This window comes from Myodes glareolus, chromosome 4 (assembly GCF_982192425.1).
Source record: "Myodes glareolus chromosome 4, mMyoGla1.1, whole genome shotgun sequence".
NCBI lineage: Eukaryota > Metazoa > Chordata > Mammalia > Rodentia > Cricetidae > Myodes > Myodes glareolus.
The window spans coordinates 69,521,164-69,543,977 of NC_142029.1; the positions used below are offsets into that span (position 1 = coordinate 69,521,164).

Below are 22,814 nucleotides of genomic sequence, written 5' to 3' on the forward strand. Positions count from 1 at the left end.
ACTTGAAACACACCCCCGCCCTCCCTGCCTCAACTTCCCAAGCGTTGAGATTATAATCATAGGTGATCACTCCTGATTTTTTTTTTAGTAATTTTAAGATTGATACTCATGATAATGTTTCAAAGGAGAAAAACAAAAGAGAGGATGAATATTTACATTAGTAGTAGATTCTGATGTGCATGCATCTGATAATATTTAAAGATAGCCACAATGAGAGACAATGTCCAGGATATTCATGGCCATGGAATTAATGATGGCTTTGACCATATAGTGATCTGGGGTGGGTTTCCCTGGACTTGTAGGATCTGTGACTAATATCTTAGTGTTCTGTTGGTATAAAATTAGGACCTTTTTTTCCCTATTTCAATATGCATGTCTAGACATATCTTCAAATTTTCCACTTTTATGCAATAGACTTTTTAAAACTTGAAAGCCAAAGTATTACCTTCGTGGCTAGGTCAGCTAAACTCATGTTAGGAAAAACTAAGTCGGTACATTCTGTCTCAGGTGGGTAGAGAAAGACTTACAGACAAATTTATTTGGAGGGACTTGTAAATTTTCCTTACGTGGAAGAAGGACAGAGGTAGTTAACAAAGCAAAAGACCCAATGTAAACCAACGGCTTTATTGTCTAGCTCTCTATTAGTCCAAATTCTAAAGGATTGGAAAATAAATAATTGTACGTATTTTCATATCCAGAAGGTTAAACACGTCCCAGTGTCTGCCTGGGCCCCACAATAACTTCTGTACAGAGCAGACAAAGGCGGCCGGCAGCTGACAGTGCCGGGTTGCCACTCAGTGTAGATGGAATTGTTTCGTTTCTCCGTGTCTCTTTCATGGCAGTTCTGATCCCCACCAAACGCTGTCTAGACAATGTGAAGGACTTTGAAAGCGGCCACGGCCTGCTTTTCTCTCTCGTGCCTGCTCTGCAGGATCTCCAGCAGGGAGATTTCTGGTAAGCCTCCTTCTTTTTCACTGTTCTGTGTCTTCTTAGTTTTCTTTGGTGCTTGATCCATCAGACTTGGTGGTTTGGGTTTGGGGATGGTTTTAGCATATTCCAAAGCCTGGGGGGCATAAATCGAAAAAACACCATTTAAAGAGGGAAGTTAGTCTTAGGAGAGGTTATGATAGCGATGGAGATTGTGGTAATTATGGGCAGAAATGACAGACTGAATGCAGATAACATGTTATTATGCGTAGTTTACACAAAGTAAGTTTGTCACTAAACAAGGCGTTGTGGAGCAAAAAGGAGCTGGAGAGGGATTTGGACAGCTGTTAGGTTACTCAGATGTTTTTACCGTGGCAGATTTCTTTTAAGTGTTTGCTAGCAGATTTCTCATTAGTCTATTGGGCCAACTCTCTGAGAGTCTTGTTAAAACCAAGATTCCAATAGAATCAACAGGTCTTTCTATCTTGAGTGGAGTTGTAGCTGAAGGACTCGGAAACTGAAGACAACACTGTAGTTGATGAAAACTCCACCTTGTTCATTACATCCCATTGTTCTTTGAAAGAAAAGTTGGGTATTTTTAAGTGTATCTATAGAAAATAGATGCTGAAAATACAGGTTTTTAAAAACAGATGCCATATTTTAAAGGTGAAGTTATGATAAAAATGGGACCAGTTGGCCTAGGGATGCCACTCAACAACAGAGCCTTTGCCAGCATGAACATGGCCCTTGGCTCTGTTAGGGTGCCAGAAGAGAGGGAGAGGAGCAGAGTGGGGAGACAGGAGAATCCAACAGAATTTATACTGGTTTTGCAGTTTTAAGCTTTCATTGCTAGATTTATGTGTATGAGTGCTTTACTTGCATACATGTCTGTGCACCACATACATGCCTGGCACCCTCAGATGTCAGAAGAGGAGGGTCCTATGGGACTGGAGTTACAGATGGTCATGAGCAACCACATGGGTGCTGGGAACTGAACCTGGGTCCTCTGTAAAAATAGTGAGTGCTCTTAACCATTGAGCCACCTTCCCAGCCCCAAGCTTTGCTTTTTAAGATTTTATTGGGACTGGAGAGATGGCTCAGAGGGTAAAAGCACTGACTGCTCTTCCAGAGGTCCTGAGTTCAATCCCCAGCAACCACATGGTGCCCTCTTCTGGTGTGCAGGCAGAGCACTGTATACATAATAAATAAATAGATCTTTTTAAAAAACGAATTTATTGACAACTGAAATGGGAATGGATAGATTTCCAAGCACCAGAAAGGGAAAAAACACCAGAGCATAAAACGTTCACCTTTTACACTTATGTAAGAGAGAGGCACGGCGCTTCTCTCGTGGATTTGTCACTGTGGGATTGGCATGAAAATGCAGCGGGGTGGAAATCGAGGCTGTCACAGTCTGAGGAAGAGTTAATATGATGGTTGGTGGCCAAGAACAGGTAGCACATGTTCTAAAGGCACCAAAACATCGGCTGTTTCTCCTGCCAGGAGTCCCCATGGCTGTATGGGACTGAAAGTACCAGCTGAGGCAGGCAGCGGGTGGCAGAGGGGCTCCACAGCACATATTTCGTTTCCATCCCAAGTCTTTGTTAGATGACAGCTCAGAAAACACACATTCTGTAGATTAAAAAAATTTTTTTTCCACCAGAGGAGTCCATACATTCTCCCTGGAAAAGCATAGCAAAAAGAACTTAAAAGAAACGATGAGGATTTTTAAAAATTTATTTTGCATGAACAACATGAGGATGCTAATTTCCTTGAAAGTAATTTAATTATAAAGAATGAAAGCAATAGTTAATCCAGACTGCTAGCTCCTGATGAGAAATAATTTTGTTATTTTCACATGTAATAAAACTAAGACAACATACTTGCCTAACAGTAGTGTGTGTGTGTGTGTGTGTGTGTGTGTGTGTGTTTGTGTGTTAGTGGATAACATGTAAATGACTAAACGTCTCCTATGTTCCAAACACATCTCCCACCTCCCGCCTCCTCCCACAGGGTTTCTCTGCATAGCAGCACTGGCTGTCCTGGAACTTGCTTTCTAGGCCAGGTTGGCCTCTAACTCAGAGAAATTCACCTGCTGCTGGGATTAAAGGCGTGCACCACCACGCCTGGCTCCAGACACATTGTTTGAGGTTAGGTGGTGACCAAAGTTTCTGTTTAATTCTGACGGAAGCAGTGCGCGCCCCAATGCGAGCTCCTTACCTTCTGCCGAGAAATCACTGATTTACTTTCAGGTTTTGCTGTCTGTGGTTTGGACAGAACAGACAGTGTCTTCATGTTGTATTCCTGGACTTGCTTTGCGTATGCTTTCTGCTGCATTAATTTTTGCATCTGCTCAGAGAAATGGAGCAAAGTGAGCTAATCTCTGCTAATTCTCCCAGTGACACTGGTTTTACCGAGGTGGGCAGCTCAGGAGGGTGACTTGTGTAAGGTGGCAGCAGTGAACTGGTTAATATTTCCCCGGAGAATCCATTGTGAGTGCAGCGGCCCTCCCCAGGCTCTCTTAACAGAGGCTAAACCCTATTCAGTCTCTTCTTTGTTGCATTTACCCAATTTATTTTCATTTTTGCTTCCAACTTTGAACTATCCTCTTTTTATGCCTGAGTGCAACTGCAGTTCAAACACATTACAAGAAGATCTCCTTTCTCTAGAGGAAAGAGAGTAAAGTGGATGCATTTCTTCGGGGCTGGGAACTCATATCCTAAGTGTCGTCTCTGTGGCCACTTCAAAGTTATCAGGACAACTCTATCAGCGAGACCAACAACCACACAGCACATGCATCCCTTTCCACACTCTCGCACCCCACTCTTCAGATCGAACTGAAAGGCAGGGCATAAAATAACACAGGCTAAGAATTTTCTTTTTCAGCAGGAGTAGCTGGGTCTCCATTGTGTCAGCATGGTTGTTTCTGAGGGGTGTCTACTCAGTGCCAGATGTTTGCACTGGGTTTGATGCCAGAGTGCATCCCCCACCCCATATTGCTAAGGAAAGGTAGAGGACACCAAGTCTGAAAATGACACACCCCACTTACTTTGTCTCTGACAGACTCGAAGTCAGGTCCCAGGCCTCCAAGCTTCACGTCTCTTTTCTGATAGCCTTTCAGCTTGGAACTCTGAAAACAAAACCACAGAAATGGTTCCTTTTAAGGATCAGTGTCCCCTCCAAGTAGTCATAGGAAAGGACAGAGGAGACCAGAAGCCCTGGTGGAAGGTGGGAAAGCGAGTGGCAATGGTGCTATTTTCATGGTAGTTACTGATCATAATCTATTTGGTATTTGTAGTTGGTTTAGCCAATATATTTTGAATTTTTCCACTTCTCTGGTAAAAAAAAGTGAAATTTTGAAATAATAAGCAATTTCAAGGTGACAATTTGTTGTAGTGATATTTTGTGTATGTTTTAACAAATAAGGCTTGCCTGCAAATCGGAGTGCAGAACTAAGCCACTAGAGGCTGGGCACTGTGGCACACACCTTTAATCCCAGGATTTGGGAGACAGAGGCAGATGGATCTGTTAGTTCAACGTCCCCCTGGGTTACATGAAATTGATCCAGTCTAAAAGAGAAACAGAGCTCACACAAAGGTGATCCCAGCACTTGTGATCCAATGCCATTAATCCCAGCACTAGGGAGGTGGAGACAGAAATGAAACGGCTGGGCAGAGAGAGAAATACAAGGTGGGAGGAGACAAGAGCTCAGTGCAGTCTGAGGCAGTCATGTGAGGAGCATTCAGTCTGTACAGGCAGTCTGAGCAGCAGGACAGCCTGAGGTTTTGTTGAGGCAGCATGCAGCCTGGATATTCAGTCTGAGGAATTGGTAGAGGTAAAAGGTCTCTCTAGTGGCTGACTGCTCTGATTTTCTGATCTCTTAGCTTTCATCCCCTAATATCAGATTCTGGGTTTTTGCTATTAAGACCAATTAGAAAATGTGCTATAATTTGTTTGTTTGTTTGTTTTTTTTGGTTAGCATTTTTAACTGAACTATATCTAACACAATTGGCAGCAGTTACCATCATGTTCACTCAAGCAGTCTGCAAAACCAAATGACTTTGCCTCACAAATGGCAGTCAACACACACTGCTTCAGAAAGCCCTGCCGAAGGGTGAAGCCTGTCTTTCGAGACACTCTGAAGACAAGTGCTGACACTACAACCTGAACATTTTACAACCCGCTGTTGGGAGAGTATAGAACTGAAGATGGAAGTTATAAAACAATCTACACTAGCTCAGAATTGAGTATCCAATTATTCCAATTACCAAATCTATAAGCCAGGAGAGAGCAAGAGCAAGCTTTACGTAGGCATTTACAGTATAAGGGGCTACACTCAAATGGGCTGGTATCTTAAAGACTATTGGCTGAAGGAGTTCCTACAGCACCTCCCCCTTTTGTTTAAATAAAAGAGTTCTAAGCCTAAAACAAAACTTTATGCAATAATGACAAATATCAACTATAAAAATTAGAATTACAACCAGCATAAACAATATTAAGCAAGGAACGTATGCTAAATGTTTCAATAATCATTCTATCCTAAGGAGTCTAGTCTTATATTAGAAATGGCTTGGCTAAATCATAAGAGGGAAGTAATTACGACTATCTAATCTTCAACCCCATTGAAAGCCTGAGAAGGGAGATAATATTACTTGAGTAGGTAGGAAGTGTAATCAAGAAGCTTCCAAAATGTACAGGAGATGACAGAGACAACTGTTTCTTGCCCAAAGGCCAGTTTTGCCAAGAAGAAAACAAGCTCCAAGTGGAGTGTCTTTGGTGCTCAACATTTTCTCAGGAATAGGTCGGTGCTGCTAGGAGCAATCGTGTCATGCGTCAACAAAACTTTAAGTTATTTAAATGCCGTATTCTACAGCTCTTTGAAGTGGTTGAAGATTATCTATGTGGAATACAATCTCTATGTATCTAAAGAATGTGATTAGTCTAATTATAAGTATGACAAACATGAATGATTATAGACCTATAATAATACTTAATACTTATATAGTTTAAAGACTAAGACTTCATATTAGAATATTAAACAATCTTTAAGCAACTGTGCAGCAAATGAGGACAATGACCTCAAAATGTAAACAATATATAAGTATCTTAGTCAGAGGTATAAATGTATAGTGCAATATGATAAATACATTCTAAAGTTGTATCAATATACAGAATATCTTAAGCAGAGGTAGAAACATGCATGCATACAATATGAGAAAATAACTCCACCTAGGTGTAAAAATATTGTAAACAGAAATATAAGCATATTCAATATAACAAATAAAATTTGAACTTGTGTCAATGTGTAAAAATTTATACCAATGTAAATTTTCCATAAATAACAGCTCACAAGTATTCTCTCTATTACTCACTATTATTGTTAATAGTGTGAGCAAGCTCACACTAATCTACCTATTATCCCATTCAATTTTCCCTTTTTTTCTAAAAGAGATCTCTGAGCCTACATAATTTTCACTCCAACCCCCAACCTATACCAGTTATAATCAACCCCTAATTGATATCCCTAACCCTGAGGACAAACTTTGTTGGGAGAGGGGAAGTTGTCTTCTAGAATTGCCTTCAGCTGTCATGAGAGTGATATTCTTTCTATGGGATCCTGTGAAACTAAAATGATGGTTAAGTTCCAAGATTACTGTCTGTATAATTGCAAATAGTCTCTGAGTAGTTGGTAGGGTTTTTCTAAGGTTCATATTTGGAGTTCTGGCCAGAATGTTCTAAGAAGGTGCACCATTTTAGCTAACCAAGCTGGAACCATCTTGAGCAGCTGGTACCCAAAACTGGTCTTAAAGTAGCCCTGCCAGCATCACGATGCCATATCAATCAGGTGGAGTCGTTGTTGTGGGGCCCCATATTCTTTCTGGAAATTTCAAAGATTATTACAGAAAAATCTACTGTTCATTGTGGAAAGCCTAAACAATATTCATAAAGACATATATTCAATGAGAGATACAATATAGACAAAATAGGTATGGAGAAAAGTAAAATAATTCCTAAAATCTTTCTTCTTTCTGTCCCATACCAGGTGTCTCCTGACATGAGACAGAAATTTTGAATTTTTCTTTTGCAACATGCTTGGATTTAGAGAAGGATAGCCATTGTTCAACTCCAAAGCCAGCTTTTAAGGTTTTGTTTAAATGAATTATTAGATCAGGTGTTATTGCAGTCATAGACTACAAATGTCTCCTAACAATCTTTGAAAGTCATTAAGAGTCTGCAATCAGTCTCTTCTAATTTGTGTCTTTTGCATTCTAATTTTCTGTTAACTTATTTTATAACCTAAGTAATTGACTAAATCTCCTCTCTGTAATTTTTCAGGAGCAATTTGTAATCCCCATCGAGGCAAAATTTCCTTTACTTCTTCAAACATTCTTTCTAAAATATTTGCATTTGAATCAGATGGCAAAATGTCACCCATGTAATGGTAAATTATAGACTTAGGAAATTGCTTATGTATTATTTTCAGTGACTGAGTTACAAAGTATTGGCACAGGGTGGGGCTATTGAGCATTCCCGGTGGGAGGACAGTCCACTGGTATCTTGTAGTAGACTGAGAACTATTATAAGTAGGCACTGTGAAGGCATTTTTTTCTCTGTCATTTTCTTGTAAAGGTATAGTGAAGAAACAATCTTTTAAATTAATAACTATGAGAGGTTATCCTTTTGGTAATAGAGAAGGTAGAGGAATTCCAGATTGTAGCGGACCCATAGATTGAATTACCTTGTTGAAAGCGCTTAGATCTGTCACCATTCTCCACTTTCCAGATTTCTTTTTAAAAACAAATACAGGAGAATTCCAAGGATTGGTTGATTCTTCAATATGTTAAGCATCTAATAAATGCTCTTGTACCAGCTGTTCTAAAGTCTGCAGTTCATCTTCTATTAAAGGTCACTGTTTAACCCATATTAGTTTCTCAGTTAACCATTTTAAAGGTAGAGCTGTTGGTACCTCTAAAGTTTTGCTAGTTGCTTTGTGTTCTTGCATGACCTGAATGGCTGGTGACCTTTATTTATAATACTTTATAATGTCCTTCCCAGAAACTCATGTTTCTGGGACTGTATGAATGTTAATCTGGGTATTCCATTGCTATAACAGGTCATGACCCATAAATTCATTGCAATATTAGCTACATATTAGCCTCAGCCTTCCTTTCTGTCCTTCTGGTCCTAAGCATTCAACCCATCTTGTGATTTGTTTCACTTGAGATAGGGTTCCAATTCCTAGGAACTGAACATCTGCCTCTTGAATCTGGATGCCAATTCAGATGCCAAGATTCTGGGGTAGTGATAATCACATCTACATCCATGTCTAATAATTCCTCAATTACAATGTTATTTATATGCACTCTTAGCTTTTGTCTTTGATCATTTATAGAAGTTTGCCAAAATACATGCTTCCTATTTCCTACTAAAGTTTTTGATTCATCCTCCATGTCTATTCCATCTTCCAGAGTATTGTTTTTTTTTTACAGTAGGCACTGGATTTTTAATTTTTCCTGGTGAGCCATGTTCTCCACAGTGACTAGGAATGATTGGACCATGTTCATCATGGGGGCCTGTAAGAAGCCCCCCACAAGGAGTTTTCCAATGGTATCAGGTCACCTTGTCTGTCTTTTGTTGATCTACTTTCATTGGTCCAATGTTGGCCTTTGAAACACCTCCTACATATTCCAGAAGGCTGAGACTGCCTATTCTTGCTATTCCCAGAGGAGATATTATTCCTAGGAATTCCTTTTCCACAGTCCCTTTTCAGATGTTCTATTCTACCACAATTAAAACATTTGGTATTTTGGTGTCTCCTCACGCTATTGAAAATCTCTTCTCCTACCCAAGTTTCAGTACTATAGTCAAATGTCTCAGCTTCATTGTATGCAAGATCTATTCATCTATTGGTGCTGATCTGACTTTTAAAGGTCCAAGTATCTTTTTGTATTCTAAGTTGGTGTTTTCAAAAGCCAAAGATGCATAAGTACACATCTAGCTTCTGGGTCTGTGACTCCTACTTGTACAGCTTTAGTTAATCTTTGTAAAAAGTCACTAAAGTGTTCTCTCTGGCCCTATTTAACCCTGATATACGATTCAATTCTCTTTCCTAGTTCCTGAATCCTGTTCCAAGCATTCAAAGTTGCTGTGCTACATAGGGACAAGGTGTGTTAATTGTAGAAAGCCTGGTCCTAAGGATCAGAGTAATGGCCCTTGTCGAATATTTGATCTTGGAAAGTCTCAAATCTGTTTGCTTTTCCTTGTTGTTTTAAATTTTTGCCTCTTCTTGCCAATATCATTTCCAGAGCAGCTGAGGTCTATTTTTTAGAACTGCTGAGATTAGTTGAAGCGAATTGTGTGGGGAACCTTATTACTTGAAGCCCACATTTTCACCATTTCCCTAACAAATAGTGAATGCAGACCATAAGATATTATTGCTTGCTTAATTTCTTTTAGGTTGCTCATACCTATAAGTTGCCATGTATATTCTTTGACTACCTTAGGGTATTTTGTGCCAGATGCCTTCTCAGAGGATATTACCAGATAGGCAACTAAAACTCTGGGTAAGTCAACTCAGACTCTGGCACATACTGATGAGGCTAAATCCTGTCCTTGTACCTTTTTTTCCCTGCTCATCAGTTTTGATAGTTTCCTCAATATTTTCAAATATTTTTACCACTGCCTTTTGTAAAGTCTGAATCTCCTGTCCAATGTTCCATTCTAATGTCCTCACTGATATTCCAAGGTATGAAATTAGTCCAGTAAAGATAATGTCTCATTCTTGGACATAATTTTCATGGCATCCATATTGCCTCCCTGGAGAGATACCTTATCCATTAACCTAACTTTTCAACAGATTCTGATTATTAAATTCAACATCACAAATTCTTTCAGATAATGTCTCAGTACCCTTAGACATTGATTGTCTTTCAAATTAATGTTATCTTTTTTCAATAGTATTAATTTTTCAACTAGCTGTTCATTATTAGTCTGTAAATACTGTATCATTTCTAAAAGTGCTTAGAACCATGAAAAGAACCATTCTTGGTTCTGTTATCAAACCATTTTCTTAATGATAGAACATGAAAAACAAAACTAATTCCCAAAATCAAATAAATGGTGTATAAGGAAAATCACATAAGCCTTGCAGAATACCATTCATAGTATAAGCGAAAAGGTTGTTAAATCTTGAATGATATTATTGTCTGCAATCATATAACTTTCAAATTTGTTAATTTACTTACCTTTGGTAGGAAATTTCAGCAAATTGTTGTATGTGTAATAATCTCTATTTGCCAGCAGGTGTTGTGTTTGCACCTGCATGGCGGAAAGATGCAACCAGCAGTGGTGCTGGACTGTTAGCATGGTTTTGGTTCTATGCATTGGTGCCTGGTTAAATACTGGCAAATATATATTTGCTTGACAAATTTAGAACAATTAAATCAATTCGATATATGGAGCAAGGAGCCCAGAGTTCACAAGCAGGGAACACAAACCGGAAGCTGTGCAAGTCACTGTGCAAAAGCAAAAGCTGCTTAGTAGGTGAAATCAAGCCAGGAGGGCAGGCGTGGGAGACCTTCCGGGTCATGGACCTTTGGGGCCTTTTTGGCCTATCCCATAGGTGTGGAGTTAGGATTCACGTGGGAGTTACTACAGCAGAGAACTCCAAGGATGAAAAACAACTATCATCCACTGATAGATAGTACTCAAATTATTTGAGCCTCAGCAAGACCCACTGAAAAATTCATTTCATTCTGTTAGTGTGACTTTGGAAAATTTGAAAAGCACCTAGAATTTGACATCGTAACTCCAGCATCACACACTGAAGAAGAAAGAGCCACAGAGTAGGCTGTAATCTGAGGCTAGCTTAAGATAACACAAACTGCAGCTTTCCACGTAAAAACCAAAGCTTGGATTGACCATTTGCCCTTGGGAGAAACAAAAGCCTTTCCTCTTTCAACTCCTCAATGAATTTGGTTCCATTTCCTAGGAAGGATGAGAATGACATCACCAAAGATATGGTTTAGATGACTGGTCTTAGGGTTTTTGTTGTTATGATAAAACACCACGAACAAAAGTTAACTTGGGAAATAAGAATTTGTTTTTCCTTTTACCTCTGAGGTCACACTCCATCACTGAGGGAACTCAAGGCAGGAACCCAACAGGAGTGGAAGCAGAAAGCATGGAGGAATACTACTTACTGATTTGCTCTTTGTGTCTTGCTCGGTTTGTTTCCTTCTATGCCCCAGAACCATCTACCGTGGGTGGCACCACCCACAATAAGCTGGGCCTTCCCTCATCATCTATCCATCAAGAAAATTCCCTATGACTTGCCTACAGGCAGTCTGATGGAGGCATTTTTCTCAACCCATGTTCCTCTTCCCAGATATGTCTAGAGCTGTGTCAGGTTGCCAAAAACTAACCAGAACAACGGCAGTAACTATTTTAGGGCAAACTTAAGCTTGAGCTTAGAGTGGAAAAAATGATGAATACCACCTGTATGATACTATCTAACTGTATATTTCTCTCAGTTGTGGTGTCCTGTACTTGGTGGTGACATATGCCTTTAATCCCAGGACTAGAGAGTGTGTGTGAGGGTGGAGCAGAGCAGACAAATCTGTGATTTCGAGGTCAGCCTGCTCTACTGAGTGAGTTACAGTTCAGCCAATGGCTACACACAGAAAACCTGTCTTGAAGACCAAAGCTAACTAACTAACTAACTAACTAACATGATCACAGCTTGCTTTTAAAGAGCCTTACTGGACTGTAAAATTAATCTTTTTTCAGAATAACCACTGAGACTCAGACTCCAAATGTAATACAAAACTGAATGATTAAAAAAAAAACAAACAAATCTATATAGCAAGACACAACTAATTTGATAATAAGTAATAAATTGTCTTATTTGAGGTTAATGAATTACAATTCTTTCTGTAGAGAGAGCTCATACAAATACTGGAAAACCTCATATGCTGATGTGTGCAAAGTGATGACACATTTTAAACAATGACTGAGCGCTCTTATCTGCAAGATTACCAAAGAGGAAAACTAAATGATTACAGGCCATGTCCATAGCAAGATGGCAAGTCATGTTCTGAAGTCTTACACTGGTGTAAACTGCTACCACCGTTTATTCAGACAAAAGTTCAACGTCTGTTCATATGTGTAGACAAAAATTCACAAGAATACAATCCAAGCTGTTAAGAGGTATGAGTAGGATTTCCAAGAGCTTTCAGTATAATTTTGTGTGTGTTGTATATGTATTTTAGTGACTGTAAATTTTGTTAAGTCCTACAACAGGCCATTTATCGTTTAAAATTAATTTTTGATATATTTATTTATTTTTTGTGTGCATGGTTGTTTTGCTTACATGTAGGTATGTGACCACATGTATGTAGTGCTTGAAGAAGTCAGAAAAGGGTGTTGGATCCTCCAGAGCTGGAGATGCACATGGTTGTGAGCCGTCATGTGGGTTCTGGCAACCAAACCTGGTCCTCTATAAGAGCAGCAAGTGCTCTTAACCATGGAGTCATCATGCCATCCGGATGGGTTGTACATCTGGTGAGTCTTTTCTGAGATACGGCTTGACCATCAAATGAAGGAAAACATTTTGTCAGATTAATTAGAATTACTTCACATAACTCCACGGCCCTAAGAATGAACTGTGCATGTATTGTAGCAGCCACCTCAACTTGGTTGCTACTGGTGGTGCTTACACTGCCTTTTCCCTCAGCCCCTCTCACTGTCAAAGCCACCAAGTCCACTACAGTTAGTTGTCCTTGATCGTCTGTGGGTGTCTGGTTCCAGGACACCCTACGGACACTGGTCCAGATGCTCAGCCTATAACCTGTGTACATTGCCCTATGCCTTCACCATGTCTGGCTTATTTCTACCAGGCATGATGTAAGCACTGCTCAGAGAGTCGCTCCGCTGTCACAATGGCTTGAGAAAGTCTGTTGCATTCAGCACAGGTGCACTGTTTCTAGAACCCAATGGACATGGGAACTGACTCTTTCCCCCGCCCCAACCTCCCCACCACAGAGCTCTAGCAAGTAAGTTATAATTGAGTTTGGTGGGTAGCAGTTATTCAGGTTGACGTGGCAACTCCCCTCTCGTTTTTATTTTTTATCCCCAAAGTGGATGGGACTCCTGCAGCTAGCTGGAACAGCACTCCTGCAGGCAGGGGAGAAACAAGGAGAATCACACAATTCTTGGTTCTGATGTTTTGAGCTATGGAAACCCTAGTGTTAGCAACTGCCTACCTCTGGGTTAATTGTATGAGAGAAGAATGAAGCCATGGTTTTGAAATTGCTGGTCAGTCTGTCACTGCTGTGGAAGGCAATATTCCTAACACACCAGGGCTTCAGAGTCACTATTCAGAAGGAGCAAAATACAGTGCCACGCCAGTGTGACACTTCTGCACTTCAGGATTAAAGGCTCTGTAAGCAGAACTGGCCCCATTATGATGTTAAACATTTATGGTAAAGACTTTTCTCAGTGTATCAAACTCTAAAAATCGAGAGAAGGCAAGATAATATTTTAAGGAGGACTTTGGTCTAAAATCATTAAATATAACATAAAAATAGACAGGGGCATTGTTGCTCATTGAAGTACATTCCAAAATAATAAATCTTTAGGAAAAGAGTCATTACCAAGATAAGAGCACTGTATCTGCTCATGGCTGCTTCTTGTCCATCATATGTTTGTCCATATATATAGTTTGGTTGGGGGTTTGGGTCTGGCTATGTAACCCCAGCTGTCCTTTCAGCCTGGTGTTGGGATTAGAGGCACATGTCACTTGTGTGGTTCTGTTTGGCTTGTTTATACTCTTGTTGTTTTTAATACTAGAGATTTTTTTATTTAAAGTATTTATTTGTGTGTGAGCATGCAAGTATGCATGTGCACTCATATGCACACATTATTAGGCCTGTACAGCAGGTACTTTTACCCCCTGAGCCACCTTGCTGGCCCTTCTTCATAGACATGTTTATAAAAGTGTTCATATACTACAAATGATTTTAATTTTTTTTACTGACCATTTTGGTATTTCAATTTATTTATCTGACACCAAGTAGATTTTAAAAAATGTGAATTTTAGACAAATATTCTATCATTTGGTGTCATTAAATAATTTAGATATTTCACTAAATGTCTATTGAAGATGCATTGAGTGAGGTAAAGACTGTATGTTACTTTGATTATTTTTTTGAGATAAATTGGCAGAAGTATGACTAGTGAGATCGAGTGAACACTTAAGGCCACCAATTAGCATTGCTGCTGTCCACAAGCAATAAGCTGGCTCCTTTCACAAGCCTTGGTTACAAGGTACAGTTTACCACACTTTAAAAACGCTTTTAAAACTTCAGTTGTTTTTAACAACTGAGTGAATGCAGGCAACTTTTGCTGTGACTACAAATCCGTTCTTCAAGTGCATTGGTGTCCCCGTTTCACAATCACTAAATTATAACCTATTTGCCAAAGTAAAAAAACCAAAATGACAGAAAGGGTTTAAATAAAAAGAGACCAAACAAATAAACCACCACTCATGTCCAAGCCATAAATCCAATTTGCCTGAAGATGATGAGAAAGAAATGATCAGCGGGCAGAACCCTCATTCCTAACCCCGGTGCAGCTTAACTTTTAATCATGCTCCCGATTCACAAAGGACATGCCAGGGAGCATGGATAATTGTGTGCTGATCTTCGGCCACTGTTCTCACTAGTAACTTTAGTAAGCATCAAGGTTAGGGTTAAAAAAAAATCAGAGCCAAGGGTCTAGCATTCCATACAGACACGGAGGGAGAGCATGTGGCCCAAATGGGCCATCCCCATGGCTGCTGATCCCTTTATAGGATGAGCTGCCTACACCACAACGACATTTCCCAGGGGACGGAGGTGGCTCCTAGGGGAGTTTGTTCCGGGTGACTGGCGGTAAGAATCCTGGATCTGCTTAAGTTTGGCGCAAGTAATTAGGAAGAACCCAGTGCTGTAACTCTGTTTGATCTCTCTCCATCTAAAGTCTTAACAGCATTGCTGAGATGTGATTCTCAGACCACAAAACTCACTCATTTAAAACTGTGCAATTCAGTGGCTTTTAGGATAGTCACCGAATTGTGTAAGCATTGCCCAATCCAATTGTACAACATTTTCATCACTCTGAAAAAAAACAAAATAAAACTCCAGTACCCGTTAATCTGCACTGTCCTTGTCCCCAGTCTCCACACCTCTAGCCCTAGGCAGCTAAGCTGCTTAATGCTTCTTCAGTAGTTTTACAGTCAAACAATCCTCAGGCGTTATTTTAGGTCACCTTTCCCTGGTTTTTAAAAGACTAAAAAGTAGCACAATGTCCAACAGTGATGTTGGTGACGATGGTGGTGATGGTGATGGTGACAATGACAGCTATACGACATCAACACCTACTACTGCGTCTCTGAACACAGGGATCACACACTGGAATATAGAAGCAGGGTCCAGACAAATCCCTAAGCATGGTCACTGCTTGTCTTTGTGGTTCACACCTTAATCCTAGCACATGGTAGGATGAGACAGGAGGACTACCATGAGTTAGAGGTCAACTTGGGCTACAGAATGAGTGAGAGCCTGTTTTAAAAAATCCCCGAACCAAAAACCAAACCAACCAACCAAACAAAAAACTACATATCCACTGACATCTACAGGCCTTGGCCTCGCAAAGACAGGACTTTCTTGGGTCAAGGGTTCTACACATTCATCTTCCTCTCGGGCAAGGTGTGTGACTGTGCCTGTTCACTCCAAGGAGGACGCCTGAACTGACGTGGCATTGACTGATCCGTGAGGACTTGATTCAGTTCTGAAATGTTACACCCTGCTGCGGGTAAGGAGACTGCGCCGCAGACCTAGTCTCCAGAAAAGTCCTTGGATGTGTAAGACTGAGAAAGTTACTGAGAAACGAGATGTAAACAATGCCTTGGGTGCCAGGGAGCAGCGGGCAAAGGATATGTGCTCTGTGATCACTAAACTTAATCCAAATAAACCTCTTTTTAGGGGCAGTCAAGCAACAAGCCCCAGATTGTCTGTGATAGCAAACACCAGTTAATTACGCAAGCTCAACCTCACCAGCCAGGGAACTTTGTACTGAGCCCTTACTAGGGAAAGTGGTGGCCGGAGACAGCAGAAGTATATCTGGATAGTTTGGCATCCCTTGTGCTGTGTTAATTTCTTAGTCCTAAACTTGGATTTAATGACGTGGACAATGCCTTGTATTCTGAAACCACTCTTGACAGCACCACCAGAAGAGGAAGGGGCCCCAGGCCTATTAGCTTTACAAATCCTCAGAATTTTTACCGTGATTTGGGGCGATTCCCTTGGAAACCAGGAGCTTTGACTTGGCCAGCAAATAGGCGTGACATGGATAATGACTGCCCCTGTCTGGTGCCGGGACTGCCTGCTGTCCTATACAAATCACTTAGTTCTAAGTCACTTCAGCATCTGGACCGGCTTAGAGACAAAGGGGCTCCAGTGTGTTGTGTTTGTCGGATGTAGATCGACGGTACTGGGCTGAGAAAAAGGATGTGTGTGGATTGCAGGCACCCTTGCAGACATTAGGGAGGGGCAGGCAGGAACAGGAAGTTGTTCCTACTCTTCCCACCTCCCACTGCCTTAGACTAGAGGTACTAAGTACTGTCATCGCGGCTTTTGCCTCTACCCTTTCTCAGCACAACGTGAATGCTATTTGTGAAAAAGAAGGGAAGAGAAATGACACCTAATCGATGTATAATTTTTGCTAGGAAATAAGCTGAGGTTTCAGTACATTATTTCATTTAAATATCACATCACACCAGAAAAAAAGAGTGATTCTATCGTTCCTATGAAGAATTAGGGACTGGGGAAAGTCAGTGATTCCTTATTTGGGAACAGGGCCTCGATAAGATGGGTCTGTAGGCAACACTGTAGGGCATTTCCTTAACTAGTAATTGCTGGGGGAGGGCTCAGCCCACCATGGGTGGGGTCAGTCCTAGGCTGGTGGTCCTGGATTCCATGAGAAAGCAGGCTGAGCAGGTCATTGCAAGGAGCAAGCCAGTGCAAGGACTTCGGAATGACTGAATCCACCAACTTCTTCCCAACCCTGCGCCTCAGAACCCAGTGCAAAAGCTGTTCTTTTTCACCTACAAGAAAGTTCTGTTCTGAGAGCCTGATTCTTAGACCCTAGGATCTATAAGCTCTGGAGTGAGCAGGCTTCTCCATGTTGACAGGAAGTGTTGGTTACAATGGCTGACCTTGTGTTCCCATGGAAATAATACATGTGATGCTTGCTTCCCAGTCTGGTCTGAGTCTTGGCTTAGTTGGGAAACACTTGAGAGTGATACAGGCACTGTGCTAGAACCCAGCTGCTATGTAATCATGCTTCTCAGAAAAGAAGCGACCTGTGATTCCCAAAATTTAGGCCTCTTATCCACAGTGGAAGTGGGGTCTTTCAGCTCCGAGCTAATAGGAGCACTTTCCATGCCAAGAACCAGGAGCTAAATAAACTTCTTTATAACACAACCTGCCTCAGGTATCTTATTATAGTAGTGAAAAACAAAAAGGCATTATTTCACCCTGGAGCCAAGGGAACTTCCTGAGAATTTAAAAAAGTTGCATTTAAAGTAATACAAGAAGAGACTGGATTGCACTAAAACGCTCACTGTGGCGGCCCAGGGTCTAGATGAAGGACTCAGTAAAGACCAGCTGCCCTCCTGGAGAGCGGCTCAGCCCGCCGGCTGACCTGGGGGCTTTGCTGTAGGAGCTCAGGTGAGATGCACACCAAGAAGTCGCTTCCGGTGCCACGGAAGGGTGGCGGGTGGCGAGGGAGCTCTGGCAGCACAACTCTCACTACCTCAGTCCTGCTCTTTTTTCTCAGACATGAAGGTGTGAGACCCAGCTTAGGAGAAGGATGGGGGTGAGGGAAATGAAGACTGAATGGGGGATAGAAGCAGAATTAGTACTGCCTTCTGCAGTGAGATGACCTAAGAAGAAAGGGAACAGGCACCTTGACAATAGAACCTTCTGGAAAGGCAGGGAGGGGTTATTAGGGACCAGCAAGGGCTTGAGGAGAGAGTTCCTGGTTCCCGGACCAGCCCTGTTCCAGGCCCATCTGTGTCATCAGAATTAAGAAGTGACTCGGCTGAGCAGCCAAGCTTTCACCATCACCTTGGGGCCGCTGCGCTTCCTGTGCTTCTTCCCCCTTTCCAGCTGCAGCAGGTAGCCTTCCGAATTACTACGCGCCATCTTCATCTGCTGTCGGTGGCTTCTGTCTGAAGTGAGTTGGGATTCACTTTCCACCCTGGACAGGATAGGCGGGAGTGTGGCGCTGGATAAGGAGCCCTCGCTGGGCTGCACTTCTGCCAGCTGCACCAAGGCTTGCTGATGCTGTTCCATGATCTGGGCAAGCCGGGAGTCTGGAGAGGCGCTGACGCGGTCCGCGTCTGAGGAAGAGTGGAATTTCCTTTGGAGAAAACAGAAGTGCTTTAAATAAAACTTGAATCCATAACCACTTTCTGTGTAGAAATCTTTAGGAACCATCAATCTTCTCATGAATATATTGATTTCTCATCTTCAAATCCTCCTCTTTTTCCTTGGGACATTCTAACTCCCGTTCAAGAATATTTATTTATTTATGTGTCTCTGTGTGTGTACATGTGTGTCCGGGTACCTTTGGAGTTCAGAAGAGGGTGTCAGATCCCGACACCTGGAGTGACAGGCGTCTCATGTGAGTGTGGGAACCAAACTCGGGTCCTCTGTAATAGTATTCGGCTCTTGCTGGCTGAGCCGTCCCTCCAGTCCACAACAGGAAAGGTTTGTTAGGACTTCCAGTTAGTGTGTGAAGCATAAGCTGACAAGTGAGCATGCAAATAACAACAAAACCCAGAACACCATTCTGAAACCCAAAGTCCTACCCATTACACAACAGCTAGAAACAATGATTAAAGTGCATTCTTTAAATACATAGTTGAATGTGCCAGAGAATCTGGGCATGTCCGGGTATGGAAACAAAAATAAATAAAAACCAAAGCAGGTTCTGGATTAGCTAAAGACACACCTTTCTTTCTTTTCTTTTTTTAAGTTTTTTTTATATTATTATTATTATGTATACAGTATTCTGTCTGTGTGTATGTCTGCAGGCCAGAAGAGGGCACCCGACCTCATTACAGATGGTTGTGAGCCACCATGTGGTTGCCGGGAATTGAACTCAGGACCTTTGGAAGAGCAGGCAATGCTCTTAACTCTGAGCCATCTCTCCAGCTCCAAGACGCAGCTTTCTTTGGGGAACTTTTGGGTAAAGGATTTGAGGTTTAAGAGTTAATGCTGCTAGGCTGAAAATGTGGCTGGCTTGGTGGTGTGCATGGCTGACTTGGTGGAGTGTGTGGCTGGCTTGGTGAGGTGCATGGTTGGTTTGGTGGAGTGCGTGACTGGCTTGGTGGGATGCATGGCTGGCACAAACAAGCAGCAAACAAATCTTGGGATTTTCTTCTCCATGTTGGGAAGCAACTGTTTTTTCTGAAGCTCCGTACCTTAGAGATTTGCATTTCTGAAGAAAGAAAGAAAAATGTTCTGTATCTGTGAAGTATCAGGGGCAGAAATTAATTGAACCACCCAAGAAAAAGACACAGAACTGGCAGGAGGAGCCTTCCATCAGGTGCCACACTGATCACAGAAATCCAGTGTCAATAGGCCTGTCACTCAGCTTCCAATATGATTTTCAGGTTGTCAGATAAGCAAGACCAGCCCTAATGCAAACACAGAACAGGTAAAGAGAGAGGGGTGGAGATGAAGAGAGGGAGAGGGAGAGGGGGAGATGGAGAGAGACAGAGATAGAAATTCCACCAACACCAACCAAAACCCAGATGAAAGAGAAACTATGAAAATTTAAAAACTTAAAAATTGTCAAAAGCCCTGACTTGCCATTGCCATGTACCTTGTTGAGAATGTAGGATGTCAAGAAAGAATGACGCTGCTTCCCTAGTAAGAGGAACATCAGAAGACAGTCACAGAAACAAAGGCACACCCTGAAAAACACGAGAGCAGTGGAAAGGTGGAACTCAGTGCCGATACAGACACAGCGCCATCTAAGCACAATCTTGGAAGGATGTGTCTGAGTAAGGCACAGACAGAGGATGAAGAGGATGGAAAGAGATGGTCCGTGAGATTCTGCTGTGTTTTCCTCAGAATGGAAGGAGGCAAGTCTCCTGGTTCAAAGGGGCTGGCACAATCTGTAACAACAGTGACCTTACAGCTTCTGGAGAGAAAATGAGCAACCATGTGCCATGGATCTGGAATCAAGTGGCTTCTTAGTGTGCAAAAGTCACATTGGAAGCAAGAAGATGACTCTGAGTGTAAATGGTTTCTAACCTAGAATTCTTCAATATTCTGCTGGCTGTCATTTAGACAGGGACAGAGTGAAGGCAGTGTCAGTGGTGTAAGTCTCAGAATGTTCAGCTTCTAGAAAGAGGATGGAGTTCTCTAGTAGAACAAGAGTGGAAAGTATGAGAGAGGAGACATGGGAAAAGGGAAAGGGAAGTTGCATGAGGGACTGAGCTAAGGGGTGTCCTTCTGGTAGGACAGGCCCTGCCATGGAGAAAGTGTGCAAGACACCACAGAGAAACACCTGCCCTCTGCCATCACACTACATTTCTTGTCCAAAGAAAAATACCAGAGGATGAATTCAACAAAATAAAGAAAGCAAGAATCTAAAAAAGGTAATTCAAACAGGAGAAAGATCAAAGTTCTCAGGCCAACTGTGCAACAGGTCTCAAAACCATCAAAAAATTGTTGAGAGATGTCAGCAAGGTATGATAATGCATGCCTGCAATCCTAGCACTTGAGAAACCAAGCCAGGAGAACTGTCATGAGTTTGGGGACAGCCTAGGCAACATACTGACAATTAGGCCCTGTTCAGGACTACATAATAAAACTCTGCCCACATAACCACCCAAAGGAGGAAAAGTAATAGCAGAAAAGAAAATAAGGACATGACTACAGATAGAGAATATCTCAAATAATGTGAAGAAATGAAATGAAAACTTTAAGGGTAGTACACCTTTGGTGTGAGAAGTCCTTCTGTATCTGTGTTGCTTTTTTTGGTTAATGAATAAAGCTGTTTCAGCCAGTGGCTTTGCAGAATAGTGCTAGGTGGGAAAACTAAACTGAATGCTGGGAGAAAAAAGGCAGAGTAAGGGAGAAGTCATGTAGCCCCACTGGAGACAGATGCCAGATGGAACTTTACTGGTAAGCCACAGCCACGTGGCTTACAGAATAATTTCAGGGCAGAGCAGCTGGGAACAAACTAACAACCTCCCCCAACAAATTGGCACTCTAACATGGTTGACTATATCCATGTAAAACCTGAGAGAGCTTAAAAAGGAATTCTAGACACAAAAGAACAGAGTTAAGCATGGCTTTTGCTAGCAGCGTTTTCTTAGGTGGCCTCAGTTTGCTAGAAGCAAGCAGAGGCACAATTCTTTTTAAGAGAAGGCTTCCTGACTCAGTGGTAGCAGCAAAAACTGCATGGTTCCTTTAAGAAGGCTTTCTGGTTCATGCATGAACAACTCTGACTCTTTTTGGAGGTCTGGCTATGGAGCATTTAAATGGAGTTTGTGAACAGAGTGCTACAACTTGCTTATTGGCAACATAGACCCACTGTGGTGCATGAAAATGGGCCATGTGCGTGACTCTCAGAGGCAGTGAACATGCCTCTGCCATGTTGGACTGGACAGAGCAAACATGCAGTGATGTGGAGTTGGTCTAGCCATGCCCCCTTGTATTAAGAAAAAAGAGGCACTTCTGATCAGAAAATAATTACAGATAGACAACAAAGAGAGATTCAGATTAAAAAAGACCCCTAAATGGGTCACAGTGTTGGACAAATATATGTAGGCTTAGGAGAGAGAAGAAAAAAAGTATAAGAGTTATAAAAGGAAGTAAATTACTTCCTTTATTATTCCACTTATTTTTATTAAAAAATAAAACAAAGTCTTTAAAGAGACAGAGTAAACTTGTAGAAAAAATAATAGAGTAAGAACAATAAGTCACATAAAGATGGAATATACACAGAGAGTCTGAATTATGTATACTATTGTGTTTACTTTAAATTATTTGACTGTGAAAGAGCTAAGTACAGAGAGACATTTTATTGTATGGACTACCAAGCTAAACCAACATATGTATTTTAAAGGTATCTTGACTTCAAAATTTGGGTCTAAGGATATGTTGCTTTGGAAAAAAGGTTCTACTTTTGTTTCCACAGAAGATGAGAACCTGTGGATTTCTTCCACACTAATGTGGTTTGATGGACCAAGACCACCCAAAAGGTCCCCATGAACACCCCAAAAATTACTTTGCCAATAAACAGAAGGAAGTAGTTTGGAGAGAACTATGCCCAAATTACCAAATATTGTTTATAAATGTTTGTTTACATTTAAAGGGGGATATGCTATAGAGATAGATACTTTGCATTGGTATGGATCTTGGTTTATTGATACAAATTTAAGATCAATTTTGTTATATATACTATATATACATATATATATATATTTCTACTTTTGATTAAGGTATTGTGTTTGTGCAGCTCATTTAAAAATATAATGTATAATTAAGAAATATAGGTTAATAGATAGTCATCTATAATTGTCAAGTTTGTAGTCATGTTAGTTCGGCTTTCTAGATATATAGAGTTATATTTCAGTCAGGTAGGCATTCTTCAAATCTTTTAGAGACCTTCAGAATATGGCATTTAAAATGTTTTAAGAGCTTAAGACTTTATGGCAGTGAGACACATCTGTTCCTGGCAGCACCAATCTACTTCAAGAGGATGATGCGCATCAAAGAGGCTCCTCATGGAGTTTGTTAGCCATTTGGGCAAGAAACTGCTCT

At 41.2% G+C, this 22,814-nt stretch overlaps 1 protein-coding gene across 2 annotated transcripts in view; it reads right to left on the minus strand.

Moving 5' to 3' along the window:
• Positions 1-608: 608 nt before the first annotated feature.
• Jhy (junctional cadherin complex regulator) overlaps positions 609-22,814 on the minus strand; it is a 72,452-nt gene continuing 50,246 nt past the window's right edge. For both annotated transcript variants that reach the window (XM_087905540.1, XM_087905539.1), the window contains exons 6-9: positions 18,096-18,390; positions 3,977-4,057; positions 3,148-3,276; positions 609-1,063 (exon numbers count right to left, since the gene is read on the minus strand). In XM_087905540.1, coding sequence (XP_087761666.1) covers positions 866-1,063; positions 3,148-3,276; positions 3,977-4,057; positions 18,096-18,390 — 703 coding nt within the window. In that variant the 3' untranslated portion in view covers positions 609-865. The remainder of the gene's footprint in view (positions 1,064-3,147; positions 3,277-3,976; positions 4,058-18,095; positions 18,391-22,814) is intronic.